At 43.3% G+C, this 20,145-nt stretch overlaps 1 protein-coding gene across 1 annotated transcript in view; it reads right to left on the bottom strand.

Moving 5' to 3' along the window:
* Window positions 1-7,774: 7,774 nt before the first annotated feature.
* The window catches only part of LOC140384900 (fascin-like), a 74,810-nt gene continuing 62,439 nt past the window's right edge, over window positions 7,775-20,145 (bottom strand). The window contains exons 5-6 of the mRNA XM_072466820.1: window positions 14,103-14,276; window positions 7,775-8,083 (exon numbers count right to left, since the gene is read on the bottom strand). Coding sequence (XP_072322921.1) covers window positions 7,878-8,083; window positions 14,103-14,276 — 380 coding nt within the window. The 3' untranslated portion in view covers window positions 7,775-7,877. The remainder of the gene's footprint in view (window positions 8,084-14,102; window positions 14,277-20,145) is intronic.

Raw genomic sequence — 20,145 nt, 5'->3', positions numbered from 1 at the left:
TGCAGTCATCACTAGTTGGCTACACGTATTGTTGGGAGAAAGTCAGAGTTTACTGCTACCTGACTACACAGTAATCATTTGTAAGATATCCCATAGTGGATACACAATGGAAAGCACTAAGGAACAGAAGCAAGCAGAAGACTGCAGCTATTTCTGGAAGCTCAGATTCAATTACATAACTAAATCCAGGTGAGCTGAGAAGAAAGCATTTTTTGAAATTGAATTTCTGCTAATAGGTCTCCTACATTGGACATGGTCATGCACCTGAGGCGCAGTATTTTACAGTTCGGCTTCTTAATCCTTTGCTGCTGTCACTTGAGTTGGGGAATAGGGGTGACAATGTTTTCTTGTGCACATAGCAAAAATGTCATGGCTATATAAATCATAAAAACTTATAAAAGGAGATATTTAGTCCATCTTTTCTGTACAAGCTGAAAGTTATTCAACCGTATTCCATTTTCCAATTCTGACAGTTTATACCACTTCAATTTCATATCCAAGGAATTTTTTAATGCAATGAGGGTTTCTGCCTCTACCATCCTTTCTGCCAGCGAGCTTCAGGCCCCCCACCAACCTTTGGGGCACAAATATTCTCAACTTCCCTCTAGTCCTTCTACCAAATTACTTATGTCTCCTGATAATAATACAACGTTTCTATCCACTCTATCTAGGCCTCTCACAATTTTTCACATCTCAATTAAATATCCCCCAACCTCCTCTATACCAAAGAAAATAACCCCAGCCTATCCAATCTTTCTTCATACATAAAACTTTCCAGTCCTGAAACATCTTTCCTCTACCTTCTCTGATGCAATCACCTCCTTCCATTAATATGATGACTGTATCTGTGTGCAGTAATTTAACTATGGCTTAACTAGTCTTTTATATAGTTTTAGCATAGCCCTCTGCTCTTTTGTTCCAGATCCCTGTTAATTAAGTACTCCATATTCCTTATGTTATGACTGTATTTTCCCTCTAGTTCCGTAAGCTGCTTGATTACAGCTGAGACCACTTGAAAACAAACTGAGAGTTGTACAGATACCCTTTTTATCATATATACAGCCAGATAAATAGGACTGAATATCTCTTGTCTGCCAATTCCCATTAATTCATGAAGTTAAACAGTAACTCTGGAAGTTAAACAGTAACTCTGGCTCACTGGGAGTTCTCCCAGTGAGCCAGAGAAGACACAGCCAGAGTGAGACACCGCTAAGAGTGAATTTGGGAATTTGAAGCTAGGTGGGAATTGAATTAAATTGAATTCAATCGGTAAGACTGTTCCTTTTCAAATTTCATGAATTAAAATTAAAATTAAATTAATCTAGAATTGTGCAGTGAAGGTTAACAAAGGCTGCCCCACCCACTCACATAACTGGTTGGCAGTTAAGTGTCAGTCACCTGAATCTACTTTGATCTAAAAGCAGGTGGTTGGGGGAGGGGGGGGGGAGTCAACTCAGGCCAATTTAAAACAGCAACTTGTACCTTTCTCCCAGTGAGCCAGAGAAGACACAGCTAAGAGTGAGTTTGGAAATTTGAAGCTAGGTGGGAATTGAATTCAATCGCTAGGTGAGAATTCAAAGCTGGGAGGGGAGGAGGTGCTTTTTATCCTTGGTAAGTGACTGGTAAGTAGTTTTTCTTGTTTAATTTTCTTTTCATTGGTATATTTGTTTATTTTTTTCTTCGTTTTGTTTCTTGGAATTGTAGTTGTATAAGTTAACCGAAGGTTTAAGACATGGCAGGAGATCCCAGACCCGTGTCATGCTCCTCGTGTGCGATGTGGGAGCTCAGGGACGCGTCCACTGTCCCTGGCTCCTTCACGTGCAAGAAGTGTGTCCAGTTGCAGCTCCTGTTAGACCGCTTGACGGCTCTGGAGCTGCGGATGGACTCACTTTGGAGCATCCGCGATGTTGAGGACGTCGTGGATAGCACATTTAGCGAGTTGGTCACACCGCAGGTGAAAGCTACGGAGGGAGATAGAAAATGGGTGACCAAAAGACAGAGCAAGAGTAGGAAGATAGTGCAGGTGTCCCCTGGGGTCATCTCCCTGCAAAACAGATATACCGCTTTGGATACTGTTGAGTTAGATGGCTCACCAGGGGAAGGCAGCAGCAGCCAGGTTCATGGCACCGTGGCTGGCTCTGCTGCGCAGCAGAGCAGCAAGAAGAATGGCAGGGCTATAGTGATAGGGGACTCAATTGTAAGGGGTTCTGCGGACGCAATCGAGACTCCAGGATGGTATGTTGCCTCCCTGGTGCAAGGGTCAAGGATGTCTCGGAGCAGCTGCAGGACATTCTGGGGGGGGGGGGGGGGGGGAGAGAGTGAATAGCCAGCTGTCGTGGTGTACATAGGCACCAACGATATAGGTAAAAAACGGGACTAGGTCCTACAAGCTGAATTCAGGGAGCTAGGAATTGAACTAAAAAGTAGGACCTCAAAGGTAGTAATCTCAGGATTGCTACCTGTGCCACGAGCTTGTCAGAGCAGGAATGTCAGGATAGATAGGATGAATGTGTGGCTCGAGAGATGGTGGGAGAGATTCAAATTCCTGGGGCATTGGAACCTGTTCTGGGGGAGGTGGGACCAGTACAAACCGGACGGTCTGCACCTGGGCAGGACTGGAACCGATGTCCTAGGGGGGGTGTTTGCTAGAGCTGTTGGGGAGGGTTTAAACTAATGTGGCAGGGGGATGGGAACCAATGCAGGAAGTCGGAAGGTAGTAATACAGGGACAGAAACAAAAGGCAGTAAGGGGGAAAGTGTAAGGCCGAGAAGCCATTGTCAAAAAACAAAAAGGGTGACAGTACAGTGACTGAGGGGAGCTCAGTGAATAGGCCCAGTAATACTAAAAGGAATAAAACGGGAAGTAAAAGTATAAATGGTAAGCGATGCGGCAGGTTGTTACATGAAGATATGGGTTCAACGACAAGGAAAATTAGGAGAAAAGTTAAGAGGAAATATAACTTAGGAGAGATTACTGATCGGGAGGTGTTAAGATTCAAAACAGAGGTATAAAAGCCAACATAAGTGTACTTTACCTGTATGCTCCTTGTGTTCGGAATAAGGGAAATGAGTTGATGGCGCAAATCATCGTGAATGACTATGATTTAATGGCCATTACTGAAACATGGTTAAAAGATGGTCACGACTGGGAGTTAAATATCCAAGGGTATCAAACTATTCGGAAGGACAGAGTGGATGGTAAGGGAGGTGGTGTAGCTCTGTTATTTAAGGATGACATCCGGGCAATAGTAAGGGATGACATCAGTGCTATGGAGGATAAGATTGAATCCATTTGGGTGGAAATCAGGAATAGTAAGGCGAAAAAGTCACTGATAGGAGTAGTCTATCGGCCACCAAATAGTAACATTATGGTGGGGCAGGCAATAAACAGAGAAATAACTGGTGCATGTAGAAATGGTACAGCAGTTATGGGGGATTTTAATCAACATGTCGATTGGTTTAACCAGGTCGGTCAAGGCAGCCTTGAGGAGGAGTTTATAGAATGTATCCGCCATAGTTTCCTAGAACAGTATGTAATGGAACCTACAAGGGAACAAGCGGTCCTAGATCTGGTCCTGTGTAATGAGACAGGATTGATTAATGATCTCATAGTTAGGGATCCTCTCGGAAGGAGCGATCACAATAAGGTGGAATTTAAAATACAGATGGCGGGTGAGAAGGTAAAATCAAACACTAGTGTTTTGTGCTTAAACAAAGGAGATTACAATGGGATGAGAGAAGAACTAGCTAAGGTACACTGGGTGCAAAGACTTTATGGTGAAACAGTTGAGGAACAGTGGAGAACCTTCCAAGCGATTTTTCACAGTGCTCAGCAAAGGTTTATACCAATAAAAAGGAAGGACGGTAGAAAGAGGGAAAATCGACCGTGGATATCTAAGGAAATAAGGGAGAGTATCAAATTGAAGGAAAAAGCATACAAAGTGGCAAAGATTAGTGGGAGACTAGAGGACTGGGAAATCTTTAGGGGGCAAAAGAAAGCTACGACAAAAGCTACAAAGAAGAGTAAGATAGATCATGAGAGTAAACTTGCTCAGAATATAAAAACAGATAGTAAAAGTTTCTGCAAATATATAAAACAAAAAAGAGTGGCTAAGGTAAATATTGGTCCTTTAGAGGATGAGAAGGGAGACTTAATAATGGGAGATGAGGAAATGGCTGAGGAACTGAACAGGTTTTTTGGGTCGGTCTTCACAGTGGAAGACACAAATAACATGCCAGTGACTGATAGAAATGAGGCTATGACAGGTGAGGACCTTGCGATGATTGTTCTCACTAAGGAGGTAGTGATGGGGAAGCTAATGGGGCTAAAGGTAGACTATCTCCTGGCCCTGATGGAATGCATCCCAGAGTGCTAAAAGATGGCTAGGGAAATTGCAAATGCACTAGTGATAATTTATCAAAATTCACTGGACTCTGGGGTGGTCTTGGCGGATTGGAAATTAGCAAACGTGACACCACTGTTTAAAAAAGGAGGTAGGCAAAAAGCGGGTAATTATAGGCCAGTGAGCTTAACTTTGGTAGTAGGGAAGACGCTGGAATCTATCATCAAGGAAGAAATAGCGAGCCATCTGGATGGAAATTGCCCATTGGGCAGATGCAGCATGGGTTCATAAAGGGCAGGTCGTGCCTAACTAATTTAGTGGAATTTTTTGAGGACATTACCAGAGCGGTAGATAATGGGGAGCCAATGGATGTGGTATATCTGGATTTCCAGAAAGCCTTTGACAAGGTGCCACACAAAAGGTTGCTGCGTAACATAAAGATGCATGGCATTAAGGGTAAAGTAGTAGCATGGATAGAGAATTGGTTAATTAATAGAAAGCAAAGAGTGGGGATTGATGGGTGTTTCTCTGGTTGGCAATCAGTAGCTAGTGGTGTCCCTCGGGGATCAGTGTTGGGCCCACAATTGTTCACAATTTACATAGATGATTTGGAGTTGGGGACCAAGGGCAATGTGTCCAAATTTGCAGACGACACTAAGATGAGTGGTAAAGCAAAAAGTGCAGAGGATACCGGAAGTCTGCAGAGGTATTTGGATAGGTTAAGTGAATGGGCTAGGGTCTGACAGATGGAATACAATGTTGACTAATGTGAGGTTACCCATTTTGGTAGGAATAACAGCAAAAGGGATTATTATTTAAATGATAAAATATTAAAACATGCTGCTCTGCAGAGAGACCTGGGTGTGCTAGTGCATGAGTCGCAAAAAGTTGGTTTGCAGGTGCAACAGGTGATTAAGAAGGCGAATTAAATTTTGTCCTTCATTGCTAGAGGGATGGAGTTTAAAACTAGGGAGGTTATGCTGCAATTGTATAAGGTGTTAGTGAGGCCACACCTGGGGTATTGTGTTCAGTTTTGGTCTCCTTACCTGAGAAAGGACGTACTGGCGCTGGAGGGCTCACTAGGTTAATCCCAGAGTTGACGGGGTTGGATTACGAGGAGAGGTTGAGTAGACTGGGACTGTACTCGTTGGAATTTAGAAGGATGAGAGCGGATCGTATAGAAACATAAAATTATGAAGGGAATAGACAGGATAGATGCTGGCAGGTTGATTCCACTGGCGGGTGAAAGCAGAACTAGGGGGCATAGCTTCAAAATTAGGGGAAGTAGATTTAGGACTGAGTTTAGGAGGAACTTCTTCACCCAAAGGGTTGTGAATCTATGGAATTCTTTGCCCAGTGAAGCAGTTGAGGCTCCTTCATTAAATATTTTAAAGATAAAGATAGTTAGTTTTTTGAAGAATAAAGGGATTAAGGGTTATGGTGTTCGGGCCGGAAAGTGGAGCTGAGTCCACAAAAGATCAGCCATGATCTCACTGAATGGCGGAGCAGGCTTGAGGGGCCAGATGGCCTACTCCTGGTCCTAGTTCTTATGTTCTTATGCAGATTTAGAGTAAACTCTTAGGTGTTTTAAGCACAGAACACAACTGATATTTGTTGAACTGATGATGCATGCTTTTACTTAACTAGATAGGTACTACATGTAGCACAATGTTATGGCCCTGAACTGGCTTTCCAGTTGTATTTTTAAAATTCTATTTTATTAATCATCTATACAACTTGTATCCCTTTGAGAAAAACTAATTTCTCTCATCGCTTCTTGTCACCCAGACATCCTCACAAGACATTTCCTCATTTTTATTTTTTCTAAACAGTCATCACCAAGAGAGCATTGTATGTTGTAGCCCATTTGCCATTGTTTTCAACATTAATTTTTCATTTGTCAAAGCCTTTTGCATGTATCAATGGGCACTCATGTAAAAAAAATCTATTTATGAAGCCAATTGTTGGTGCCATGATTGGGATTAGCTGTATTACAAAGAGAAAGGGTAAAACATGGGACCTTAGTGATCTTTATGGCTCAACTACTGACTGTATAAGCTTTGTTGGGAAGTCCTCTGTGTGCCTCTGAACAAGAACTTGGACTTTGCAAAACTATGTCCATGGTTATCTAACTCCCTCTCTAATCAGGTTCTCAATACAACAACTCAAGGTTTGTCCTTTCTGGTGATTCTCTTCTTGCTTTACAGCAATAACTTTCTCCACTCTCACAGCTCTAACTACTGTTTTGACAATTATTTTACTCATTTGCTTTGGATTTATATCTTGAATGTACAGAATCTACATACTTTAAACAGTACAGTGGTGGAATCACTAAATCTTGACCTCTTCCAGAGAATGAAAGTCTTGTTTCTTTCAGTTCTCCAAAGAACTTCACAACTTTCTTCACAACGTTTGCAATTCCACTCCATTTCTTCCATCTCTTGCGTTTAACGGATTCAACAATACTCCTTCCTAGGTCTCACTGTCTCATTTAGTCTGAAATGGAGCTCCAAAGTTGTTTCTTCCATTATCACTTCTAAAGCTATCTTCAATATTTTAGTTTGTTTGTTATTCCTATAAACTTGTTTACCATACTATTTCCCATACTGACCATTCATAGGATCTCAGAACTGGAATTTCTTATTTCCGACCATCTTTTCCCTTTACATTCTGCAAACCCAAGCTCAGGGTCATTGAATGATCTCTTCACCTTTTTGCTTATTTGACTAGTGTTAGTGCATTTTGTACAGTAGTTATTAATCTTTCATTTTGTTTTTCAATTTGAATATTGTCTCACTAAGCAACTGCAAATCAGTTGCTACCCATCAAATATTAGATTAAATGGCTATTGCAAACTAATAGAAGCCCTACAGTACAGAAGGAGGCCATTCGGCCATTGAATCTGCACTGACCCTCCGAAGGAGCACCCCACCCAGGCCCCTGCCCTATCCCTGTAACCCCACCTAACCTTTTTTTTTGGACTCTAAGGGGCAATTTATCTTGGCCAATCCACCTAATCTGCACATCTTTGGACTGTGGGAATAAACTGGAGCACCCGGAGGAAACCCACACACACACTGGGAGAACGAGCAAACTCCACACAGTCACCAAGGTCAGAGTTGAACCCGGGTCTCTGGCATTGTGCTAACCATTATGCCACCGAAAATGTTATCAATAGGGGAGCATGGTGGCAGTGGTTAGCACTGCTGCTACACGGCGCCAAGGACCCTGGTTCGATCCCGGCCCCGAGTCACTGTCTGTGTGAAGTTTGTACATTCTCCCCGTGTCTGCGTGAGTCTCACCCCCACAACCCAAAAAGATGTGCACGGTAGGTGAATTGGCAATGCTAAATTGCCCCTTAATTGGAAAAAAAAATTGGGTACTCTAAATTTAGAAAATAAAAGAATTGTTATCAATAAAGAGAGGAAGAGGTTTAAAGTATAATATATATAAAATTTATTCTAGCTATTCATATAGACTTATTCGGGGATTTAATGTGTTCGTTTTGATTCAAGATCAGATCTTCTAAAGTTGATCAATAAAGAAACATTGTGGCAGTCTTGGCATCTTCCCCTGTTGCTTTGAAGTCTCCGCTTTGTTGTGTTATCATGTATTTTCCATTTGGTGCCTTGAGGATAAGAACATTGGAACCAACCAGCTGGATAATGAAGTTGATTGGATGGTCTCCGGTACCGCTGATGAAGCCGTCTTTGTCCATTTCCCAGTACCTGTCTGTGGACACTGAATCAGAACATAAAGAGGCAAACAGAGGTTAACCAGAATTTAGATACGAGAGGAGTTTTAATTTGTGCTTTTGAAAAGAAATGGGACTGGTGCAAAACAGGAACACAGAATTAAAAGGAAAGAGGTAAACTGTAGGAATTATCAAATAACCCTGAATAAAGGAAGTGCATTCATGGTGTCTCTTGGTCACCTCTTGTTTGAGTATTTCAGGCAGTTTTACCTGAGGATTGCAGTACCCAACATCTCACTCTGATACTATTCCCAGTTTTAATAGAGGGGGGTGGTTATGAATTCAGATAGCCCAACCTTCACTGCATCCCGTGCCTTGATGTACTTTCCAGCAACAATAAACAAGATAGAACACTTATAAATCCAAGAGAATAATAGAAATATACATCAAGGGACATAAAGAAAAGAGACACAGCAGAGAGGGAAAAAGGGATAAGAAGGAGAAGAGATGAATACTATGATGAAAACGATACGTTTTGGACTATGGTATATATTCTTACTTTCTTTACAGTTTTTCTGAAATGAAGATAATTTCTCTTTGAAATAACTTGGGAATGGAACATTTCATTAAACCAGTATGTTCATCGCTGGGGCCAAATCAGCTCTGATGAAACTGTGCTGTGAGTATGTTAATTGTCTTATTGGTACTTTGTTTACCTGCTTGTAGTATCCTTAAAATAGTCAATGAAGATAAATGAGAAAAGGTTTCAGCCATTTTAAGTATTTCATCACTCGCTGAAAAAACACCAAGTCATACAATTTAAATTGCTTCCACACAGAATGTGTGGGCTATGGACTCCAGCCATCCTCTGTTTTAAATTGTGAGGATGTTTGTCAGCAATTGTGAACGATATTTAAAAGTGAAATACTGTGGGTACTGGAAATCTGAGATAAAAACAGAAAATACTGGAAATGCTCAACCAGTTTTGCAACAATTGTGGAGTGAGAAACAGATATGAAATAATTTTTTAAAAAAATTTAGAGTACCCAATTATTTCTTTTTTCCAATTAAGGGGCAATTTAGCACGGCCAATCCACCTAACCTGCACATCTTTGGGTTGTGGGGTAAAACCCAAGCTGACATAGGGAGAATGTGCAAATTTCACAGTGACCCAGGGCCGGGATTCAAACCCGGGCCCCCAGCACCGTAGTCCCAGTGCTAACCACTGCACCACATGCTGCCCTAGATATGAAATAAATATATCTGATTCTCTTTGTTCTTTGTTGAACTTCAAAGTGGATGGGAATATATTTTGAACAAGCTTACTGGAGTTATTCCTGTGTTCCTGCATTGAAGGCGATGTGGGTGTTCCATATAGATACTCTATGGAGATTAAATTGAACCCCATCTATAATTTAATGTTAGATGCTAGTACAGATTTATTATGAAGAGATTTTGCCAAGTATCGCACATTGTTATTTTATATCTGTGTAAATGTAAGTCGTACAATTAATTGTAATCTGACACATTGATTTGATGTTACTCTTTACCCCATCCTTTTAATAAATCTGATTCCTAGTTTATAGGCTAAATTGCACCACCTAATCGTTTATCCTTCCAATAACCAAAACGGTTTATCTTTCCACTAACCAAAAAATGCTCACACCAAATCCAGAAAGGCTCACACCAAATCCACAAAGCTATTCCAAGGGTTTCAGTTGGGTTCCAGAGAAAATGATAACAGCAAATATTGGAGGTAATTTTCAATTTCATTGCCCAGCCAGTAAAACCTAGCAGAACCCACCCGATTTTAATCAAGGAGTAGTCGATCCTCTCCAGTTAGTGACTTTGAAAATAACTTCTATTGTGTGCATAAGGTTGTAATCTGTTTGGTAACAAGTAAGATTTCATTAATGAAAGTGATCTTTGTCTTGAGCACGAGAGAAATATCTGCAGGTATTTCTGGTAGAAGCCTAAGCATTTACCAAATATTTTAGTGCCATTTTCCTAACCACTGCAGCCTAGTTGAAAGGTATAGTTTGGCTGTTTAACCAAACTTATGTTTCAGGAGTTGAACAGGTACACAGTTGATGAATGGAAATTTTAAACAAGGTGGGGCGAAACCCACGCAAACAGTGACCCAAAGCCGGGATCGACCCTGGGACCTTGGTGCCGTGAGGCAGCAGAGCTAGCCACCATGCTGCCCATGACGAACTGAATAGTTACTTTGCATCAGTCTTCACGGTGGAAGACACCAGTGGGATGCCAGAGCTCCAGGAGAATCGGGGCAGAGATGAGTGCAGTGACCATTACTAAGGAGAAGGCTCCGGGGAAACTGAAACGTCTGAAGGTGGATAAATCACCTGGACCGGATGGACTACACCCCAGGGTTCTAAAAGAGATAGCTGAGGAGGTTGTGGAGGCATTGGTGGTGATCTTTCAGGAATCACTGGAGGCAGGAAGGGTCCCAGAGGATTGGAAAATGGCTAATGTAACACCACTGTTTAAGATGGGAGGGAGGCAGAAGACAGGAAATTATAGTTAGCCTGACTTCGGTCATTGGTAAGATTTTAGAGTCTGTTATTAAAGATGAGATCGCGGAGTACTTGGAAGTGCATGATAAAATCGGACTGAGTCAGCACGGCTGTTAGAGTTCTTTGAGGAGGGAACAAGGAAGTTAGACAAAGGAGAACCAGTGGAGGCGATTTATTTAGATTTCCAGAAGGCATTTGACAAGGTGCCGCATAGGAGATTGTTAAATAAGTTAAGAGCCCATGGTGTTAAGGGTAAAATCCTGGCATGGATAGAGGATTAGCTGACTGGCAGAAGGCAGAGAATGGGGATAAAGGGGTCTTTTTCAGGATGGCAGCCGGTGACTAGTGGTGTGCCTCAGGGGTCTGTGCTGGGACCACAACTTTTCACAATCTACATTAATGATCTGGAAGAAGAAACTGAAGGCACTGTTGCTAAGTTTGCAGATGATACAAATATCTGTAGAGGGACAGGTAGTATTGAGGAAGCAAGGGGGCTGCAGAACGATTTGGACAGGCTAGGAGAGTGGGCAATGAAGTGGCAGATGAAATACAATGTGGAAAAGTGTGAGGTTATGCACTTTGGAAGGAGGAATGGAGGCATAGACTATTTTCTAAATGGGGAAAGGCTTTGGAAATCAGAAGCACAAAGGAACTTGGGAGGCCTTGTTCACGATTCTCTTAAGGTTAACTTGCAGGTTCAGTCGGCAGTTAGGAAGGCAAATGCAATGTTAGCATTCATGTCAATAGGGCTAGAATACAAGACCACGGCTGTACTTCTGAGGCTGTATAAGGCTCTGGTCAGACGCCATGTGGAGTATTATAAGCAGTTTTGAGCCCCGTATCTAAGGAAAGATGTGCTGGCCTTGGAAAGGGTCCAGAGGAGGTTCACGAGAATGATCCCTGGAATGAACAGCTTGTTGTATGAGGAACGGTTGAGGTCTCTGGGTCTGTACCCGTTGGAGTTTCGAAGGATGAGGGGGGATCTTATTGAAACTTACAGGATACTGCGAGGCCTGGATAGCGTGTATGTGGAGAGGATGTTTCCACTTGTAGGAAAAGCTAGAAGCAGAGGACACAATCTCAGACTAAAGGGACGATCCTTTAAAACAGAGATGAGGAGGAATTTCTTCAGCCTGAGGGTGGTGAATCTGTGGAACTCTTTGTCGCAGAAGACTGTGGAGGCCAATTCACCGAGTGTCTTTAAGACAGAGATAAATAGATCCTTGATTAATAAGGGGATCAGGGGTTATGGGGAGAAGGCAGGAGAATGGGGATGAGAAAAATATCAGCCCTGATTGAATGGCGGAGCAGGCTCGATTGGCCGTGGCCTAATTCTGCTTCTATGTCTTATGGTCTAAGAACCACATAAGGCTCTCTTCCACTGATATTTGTTCTTTGTTCTCCTCTCCCCAATCTTCTTTGCTTTTTATTTCCTCGAGGCAGTGTCCCAGGATGAATGCTGGTTCACAATTGCTGGCGGCCCTCCAGTACCTCTCGTGAGTAACTATTCTTCATGTCTGTCCCTGGACAGTGAACTTTTATAGATAGGAGGACATCGTAGGCATATCTGACTGACCTGTCCTCAGAGTTGACATAAATTCAATGCACCAGGGACTTCTGGATAGTGATAAATAACAGAAAAAATGGATGATTTTCTTTCCCTCCCTTGCCTGAAGTAAGACAACTTTACTGTCCCAAACACTGCCTTGACTCAGGATAGACTAGGTAAGCAAGCGTGGCGTGGGTCCCAACGACCAGCAGGCGTGGGTCCCGAAGGTCGGCCAGTTGGTAAAAGTGGATCCCGGGGGGAAAAAAAGTTTTTAAAACACTGCCTGACATTGTTAACATTACAGGAGCAGAACTTGATGATTGATCATGTGGGTGGAGTTGAACACAGAGAGCTGGATTCTCCGTTTCAGCGGCGAAGTGCCAGCTGAAATGGAGAATTCCCGGGCGTTTTACGATGCCAAAATTGGGGCTGAACCCTCACCGAACCTGGGACCGGTGAGGGGCTAGCAACGGTGCCGGGAAAAACTCCCGTCTCCCATGGAAAAACTGGCTGGAGGACATCCAGGACCATGGCCGCACATTCGCACAGCGACGACCTCCAGCGGTAGCGCCGTACAACATGGTGCCGGCCGTGCGCGGACCCGACCTGCCAAATATGGCCCCATAGGCCACCCATGTCCACCCCCCACCAGTCCCCCCAGCATTCGCGGAAACCCAACCGACCAGCAGCACGGTTCCCAGCCGACTGTGGCAGCGCTAGACACCACGCTAGGTTCCCGACGGCTCAGACTACGTGTCAACCGTGCAGTCGGGAACCCAGCCTGTCAGGGGCAGAGCATCGGGGGAGGGCCTTCCGATGACACGCCACCGCCATTCCAACGGCGTGTGGCGCACAACGTGATGCCGCCATTTTGGAGAGGCGGAGACTCGAATATCGGCGTCAAACCGGCGTCACCCCCGATTTGGGCATCAGAAGAGATTCTCTGCCTGATCGCCGATTACGATATCGACGTCGGGCAATGGAGAATCCCGCCCCAGATCTCTGCTTAACCAGAAGTTCAAAAGCCTTATACAGAGAAGATGTAGGTGACCAAGCAACACCATTGATATCTCCCTTTATGAAATGTGGGATTTGTGAAAAATTCAGGAAACTGTGTCATTTAAAAATAAGTCAATTCACTATCATGACTCTTTTCAAAAGGTTTCACTAATAGGAAGGGACTTAGATACTTGATAATAGGACCTAAATTTATAAATTTAGAGTACCTAATTCATTTTTTCCAATTAAGGGGCAATTTAGCGTGGCCAATCCACCTACCCTGCACATCTTTGGGTTGTGGGGGTGAAACCCACGCAAACACGGGGAGAATGTGCAAACTTCACACGGACAGTGACCCAGAGCCAAGATCGAACCTGGGACCTCGGCGCCATGAGGCAGCTGTGCTAACCATTGCACCACCGTGCTGTCCCTATAACAGGACCACTCTTAAAGAGTGAATCTAGCAATCAAGACTTGTCTTAAAGATCACATGAACTAATAATCAACTTTTCTTTGATGCTGAATCTTCTTTCACACATTTTGTATTGTCTCATCAATGGACTCATCATTTCATATACAAACCATGAAGAGAGGTAGAACACTGCTGATGCACTGGGTAAGCACAGGATTGAGTTTGGTTCGAATGGTTATAGCACAGAAGACCATTTGGCCTGTTTTGTCCATGCTAGCTCTCTGCAGATGGAATGCACCTAATCACACACAGCTGAATTGACTGCTGACATTAATAACTCGGCCGACATGTGAAAAATGTTTAGTTGGGAGAAGTACTAGAATTTGACTCTCAAAATCATATTTCTACAAGAATCACTTCAAGAGTGAAGAGGAGAAAAGCTTGAAGAATCTTAATTGTCTCTGGTTTACAAAACAGCTCTAATTAAATCCAGGATAAAATTATTTACCTTCCTGAGAGATAATTAGGACCCTTTAAAAAGGGTTATTGAACTATATTGATGGTAAACTTACCAAGTTTGAACTGGTAGTAGCCATCTTCATCTGAAGTCATCCTACTTACTTCATACATGGGTCTATTGCCATCTAATCTTTGTGTTCCAGAACCAAATGCAACAAAGCCAAAATCACTTTGCAGTATTAGGAGTGGCCGATTGGTGAGTTTTAGAATGAATTCTTGGGAATTATCTGTGAAACAACAGAACATGATATAATTACCAAAACTCCACAGCTTAAATCCTCCTCACGAGTCTCTTTATTCAGCTATTTTCAGCCAAACAATTCTTAGTAGGGAGGTCCTTGACTCAGAATGTAGCGGACTACCATATATATTTTCTGAAGTATTTGGATATTTCCCCTTTTATTGCTTGTATTTCTATCCCTTTTTCTTCTGCTTAACAGCCAAACAATCATGTTTCCTGATCACAGGCCAGTAGCAGGTTTCCCAAATGTGCCAGGTCCTACACCAGACCCTTGCTTCTCTTAAGTCTACTATTAGTTTTCCTCCCTCTTCTTCCATCCCACCTCACGCATCGAAAACTCCTTGACCCCAGCCCAATTGTTGCAGTAAAGATCAAGTGTTGATTGGAGTGCAATTCTATTGACATAGTCACTTCTTCGCCAACACCTGATGATGTTGATCAAGTCATGCAAAAACTTTCTCAAGCCATCATGTTAGCAACGAGATTGATGAAGGTTGATGTTGCATATGTGAACTTTCAAAAGGAATTTGATAAATTCAGCATAATCAATTCATTCTCAAACTTGAAGCAAGAGTCGCATGAACTATATGGATACAAAATTTGCTAAGAGAGACAGAAAGCAGAGATTGAAGGTAAACGGTTGTTTTCCGGACTGGGCGGTGTTTTCCAAGAGTTGGTGATGGTGCCACTGCTATTTTTTGATGTACATTAATGACGAGGCATAATTTAAAAGTTAGCAGATAATATGAAATGTTGTAAACAATAAGGAGGGAAATTAAATACTTCAGGAGGACACAGCAAAAGGCTCAAATGAGCAGATACATAACAGATGAAATTTAACACAATGAGATGTGAATTGATTTTAACAAGTAACATAGGAACAGGAATAGGCCATTCTGCCCCTCCAGCCTGTCCCGCCACTCCATGAAATCATGGCTAATTTGTGTCCTAACTCCATATACCTGCCTTTGGCCCATATCCCTTAATATCTTTGCTTAACATAAGTCTATAAATCTCAGATTTAAAATTAACTATTCTAGCTTCAACTGCTGTCTGTGGGAGAGACTTCCAAACCTCTACCACCCTTTGCGCGAAGAAGTGGGCGACACGGTAGCACAATGGTTAGCACTGTTGCTTCACAGTGCCAGGGTCCCAGGTTCGATTCCCGGCTTGGGACACTGTGCGGAGTCTGGACGTTCTCCCTAGAGTCTGCATGGGTTTCCTCCAGGTACTCCGGTTTCCTCCCACAAGTCCCGAAAAACGTGCTGATAGGTAATTTGGACATTCTGAATTCTCCCTCTGTGTACCCAGACAGGTGCCAAACTGTGGCGACGAGGGGATTTTCACAGTAACTTCATTGCAGTGTTAATGAAAGCCTACTTGTGACAATAAAGATTATTTAAAAATGCTTCCTAACATCTTTCCTGAACGGTCTGACCCTAATATTTAGACGATGCCCCCTAGCTTTAGAATCTCCAACCAATGGAAATAGTTTATCTTTATCTACCCTGTCTTTTCTTATTAATATCGTGAAGACTTTGATCAGATCATCCCTTAACCTCCTAAATTCAAGCGAAAATAGGCCTAATTTGTGTAATCCGTCCTCGTAACTTAACCACTGTAGTCCAAGTGTAATTTTTGTAAACCTACATTGCACTTTCACCCAAGGCCAAAATATCCATCCAAGGTGTGGTGTCCTGAACTGCTCACAGTACTCCAAGTGGGGTCTAACCAGGATTTTGTATAGCTGCAGCAAAATGCCTCTTGTTTGTGGCATTTTGAATATCTATGCACCAGGGGGTGTCATGGTGGCGCAGTGGTTAGCACTGTTGCCACGCGGCGCTGAGGACCTGGGTTTGATCCCAGCATTGGGTCATTGTCCATGTGAAGTTTGCACATTCTCCCCGTTGCTGCGTGGGTCTCACCCCTACAACCTAAAAACTTGTGCAGGCTAGGTGAATTGGCCACAATAAATTGCTCCTTAATTGGAAAAAAAGAATTGGATACTCTAAATTAAAAATAAATAAATAACGATCTGTGCACCTGAACTCCCATGTCTCTTTGCACATCTTAACTGTCCTTAACCTCTTCCCATTTAGAAAGTACCCTCTAACCTTGTTTGGTCCAAAATGGATAACCTTCCACTTGCTTACATTGAATTCCATCTGCCACAATTTTGCCCAGTCACCGAGTCTGTCAATATCTCCTTGCAATTTAGGGCAGCACGGTGGTGCAGTGGTTAGCATTGCTGCCTCACGGCGCCGAGGTCCCAGGTTCGATCCCGGCTCTGGGTCACTGTCCATGTGGAGTTTGCACATTCTCCCCGTATTTGCGTGGGTTTCACCCCCACAACCCAAAGATGTGCAGGCTAGGTGGATTGGCCACGCTTAAATTGCCCCTTAATTGGAAAAATTGAATTGGGTACTTAAAATTTTTTTTAAAAATCTCCTTGCAATTTTATGCTATCATCTAGACTGTCTACAATACTGCCTATCTTTGTATCATCAGCAAATTTGGATATATGACTTTCTAGAATGACGTAGAATGAGAAGAGGCAAATAAATGAAATTGTACAATTTTAAAGGATGTACAGAAAGACATGCTGTTAGGTAATTTGGACATTCTGAATTCTCCCCATGTACCCGAACAGTCGCTGGAATGTGGTGACTGGGACCTTTTCACAGTAACTTCATTGCAAAAAAAATATAGATTTTTTTTTTTTAAATGGAGGCCGGAGGAGGTAAGTACATAAGGCTTTGAAAGTGCTATGACTTTCTAAAAAGGCTGTTTAAAAACATGGGATCACTGGCTGTATAAAAAGAGGCTGAGAGTACAAAAGCAAGAAGTTAGAATAAGCATTTATGAAACAATGGTTTGGCCCCAGTTGGAGTATTGTGTACAATTCGGGACATCACATTTTAGCTAGGATCTCTAAGTCTTAGAGCAGATGCAAGTTACCACAATTACACTTGTAAGGGAGGGAGATGTCTTTTGCACTATGTACCTGTAAGGGAGGGAGACGTCATTTGCACTATGTTTATAGATTCATGTACATTGTTTATTTTGTTGTTGTTGTAATACCAAAAAATACCTCAATAAAATATTTATTTTTTAAAAAGTTACTACAATTACACCAGGTATGGAAGACTGCAGTTACATGGGGTGCAATTTTCCCATGTTTTTTCAAAGTGTTGGTCCCGGCAAAAAAAAGGGAGCACCAGTGGGAAAACTCACTGTATATTCAGTCTCATTCACAAATTATTTTACCCCCCACTTAATTAACACTGCGCTCGTGGCGGCTTGCCTCAGATTCGCTTGCCCTGGGAAAACTGTTTTTATTTATATAATAAATTTAAAGTACCCAATTCTGTTTTTCCAATTAAGGGGCACTTTTTCTGCCTCCATAGATAGTTCAGGCAGTGTCCTATTGGGCCCTCCCCACCACCCTCCTTTCCCTTCTCTCCCCATCACACTGGAGAGTGAAGTAATTGATTCGGAGACTAGGGTGCTGAATCTTAATAAAGGAAACTATGAAGATATGAGGTGTGAGTTAGCCTTGATAGATTGGGGAGAGTTATCTAAAGGGATGACAGTGGATAGGCAATGGCAAACATTCAAGGAATGCATGGGGGAACTGTAGCAACTGTTCATTCCTGTCTGGCACACAAAAGCAAAATGGGTAAGAGGGCCAATCCATGGTTTACAAAGGAAATAAAAAATAGTATCCGATCCAAGGTCAGACCCCATTTGGAGTATTGTGAGCAGTTTTGGGCCCAGTACCTAAGGAAGGATGTGCTGGCCTTGGAAAGGGTTCAGAGGTGGTTCACAAGAATGATTCCTGGAATGAAGAGCTTGTCGTATGAGGAACGGTTGAGGACTCTGGGTCTGTACTCGTTGGAGTTTCGAAGGATGAGGGGGTATCTTATTGAAACTGACTGGACACTGCGTGGCTTGGATAGAGTGGACGTGGAGAGAATGTTTCCACTTGTAGGAAAAACTAGAAGCAGAGGACACAATCTCAGACTAAAGGGACGATCCATTAAAACAGAGATGAAGAGGAATTTCTTCAGCCAGAGAATGGTGAATCTGTGGAACTCTTTGCCACAGAAGGCTGTGGAGGCCAAATCACTGAGTGTCTTTAAAACAGAGATAGATCACTTTTTGATCAATAAGGGAATCGGGTTATGGGGAGAAGGCAGGAGAATGGGGATGAGAAAAATATCAGCCCTGATTGAATGGCAGAGCAGACTCGATGGGCCGAGTGACCTAATTCTGCTCCTATATCTTATGGGGCGCAATTCTCCCATCGGGAGACTACGTCCCGACGCTGGAGTGAAAACCGTAGTGTTTCATTCCGGCGATGGAGGCCGTTCCCAGCCCCCTATTCTCCCGCCCCCGGAGGGCTAGGTGTGGCGCTGCGTCATTTACGCACGCCGTTACGCGGCGCCGCGCAAATGACGTCACCGCGCATGCGCAGTTGCCGTCCTCCCCGCAAGAAGATGTCCGATGGATCTTGCGGGGCAGCGGAGGAAAGGAGGTCCTCCTTCAGAGAGGCCGATCGGTGGGCACCAATCGCGGGCCAGACCTCTTTTGAGCCCCCCCCCCGTGCAAGAACCCCCCTTGCCCCCCCACAGGCCGCCCTCCCCCAGCATTCCCGCACTGTTCCTTGCGGCAACGACCAGGTGTGGATGGCGCCGGCGGGAACCTGTCGTGTTGGGCAGGCCACTCGGCCCAACCGGGCCTGAAAATCGCCGCTCGCCCATTACAAACGGCGATTCTCCCAGCGGCCAGCCGTGATTCGCGCCGCGCCGGTTTGGGGGGGGGATGGGAGAATCGCGTCGGGGCGGCATGGCGGGACCCGCGCGCTGCCCGAGCAATTCTCCCACCTGGCGTGGGGGGGTTGAATTCCGCCCATGGTCTAAGGAAGAAGCATACATATTAGCCAAGAAAAGTAATAAGTCTGAAGATTGGGAGCAGTTTAGAAAAGGTATTAAGGTATTAAGAAAGGGAAAATACAGTATGAAAGTAAGCTTGCAGGGAACATAAAGAGTGACACTAAGAGTTTCTACAGATATGTGAAGAGAAAGGGATTGATGAACAGAAATGTAGGCCCCCTACAAACAGAAACAGGGGAATACATAATAAGGGACAAAGAAATGGCTGAGCAATTGAATACATACTTTGGTTCTGTCTTCACAAAAGAGGAGACAAATCAGATACCAGAAATGTTGGAGAATGAAAGGTTTAGTGAGAGGGAAGAACTGAGGGAGATCAACATTAGTAGAGAAATGTTGCTGGGAAAATAAATGGGATTGAAGGCAGATAAATCCCTAGGGCCTGATAAGGAGGTGGCTCTAGAAATAGCGGATGCATTGGTGGTCATCGTCCGGGATTCTATAGACTCTGGAACGGTCCCTGAAGATTGGGGGGTAGCTAATGTCACTCCAATATTCAAAAAGGGAGGTAGAGAGAAAACAGGGAATTTAGACCAGGAAGCCTAACATCGGTAGTGAGGAAAATTCTTGAATTTATTATCAAGGACTTTATAGTGGAACATTTAGAAAGCAGTGGCAGGATTAGTCAGAGTCAGCATGGATTTATGAAGGGGAACTCATGCTTGATAAATCTGTTGGAATTCTTTGAAGATGTAACTCGTACAGTTGACAAGAGGGAGCCAGTCGACATGGTTTATTTGGACTTTCAGAAGGCGTTTGACAAAGTCCCGCATAAGAGATTATTGTGCAAAATTAAAGCGCATGGGATTGGGGGAAGTGTATTGAGGTTAATAGAAAACTGGTTGGCAGAGAGGAACAAAGAGTAGGAATTAATGGGTCCTTTTCAAATTGGCAGACAGT

This window comes from Scyliorhinus torazame, chromosome 10 (assembly GCF_047496885.1).
Source record: "Scyliorhinus torazame isolate Kashiwa2021f chromosome 10, sScyTor2.1, whole genome shotgun sequence".
NCBI classification, from domain to species: Eukaryota; Metazoa; Chordata; class Chondrichthyes; order Carcharhiniformes; family Scyliorhinidae; genus Scyliorhinus; species Scyliorhinus torazame.
The sequence above is the reverse complement of the archived record's forward strand: the minus strand, read 5'-3'. Positions and strand labels throughout refer to the sequence as shown.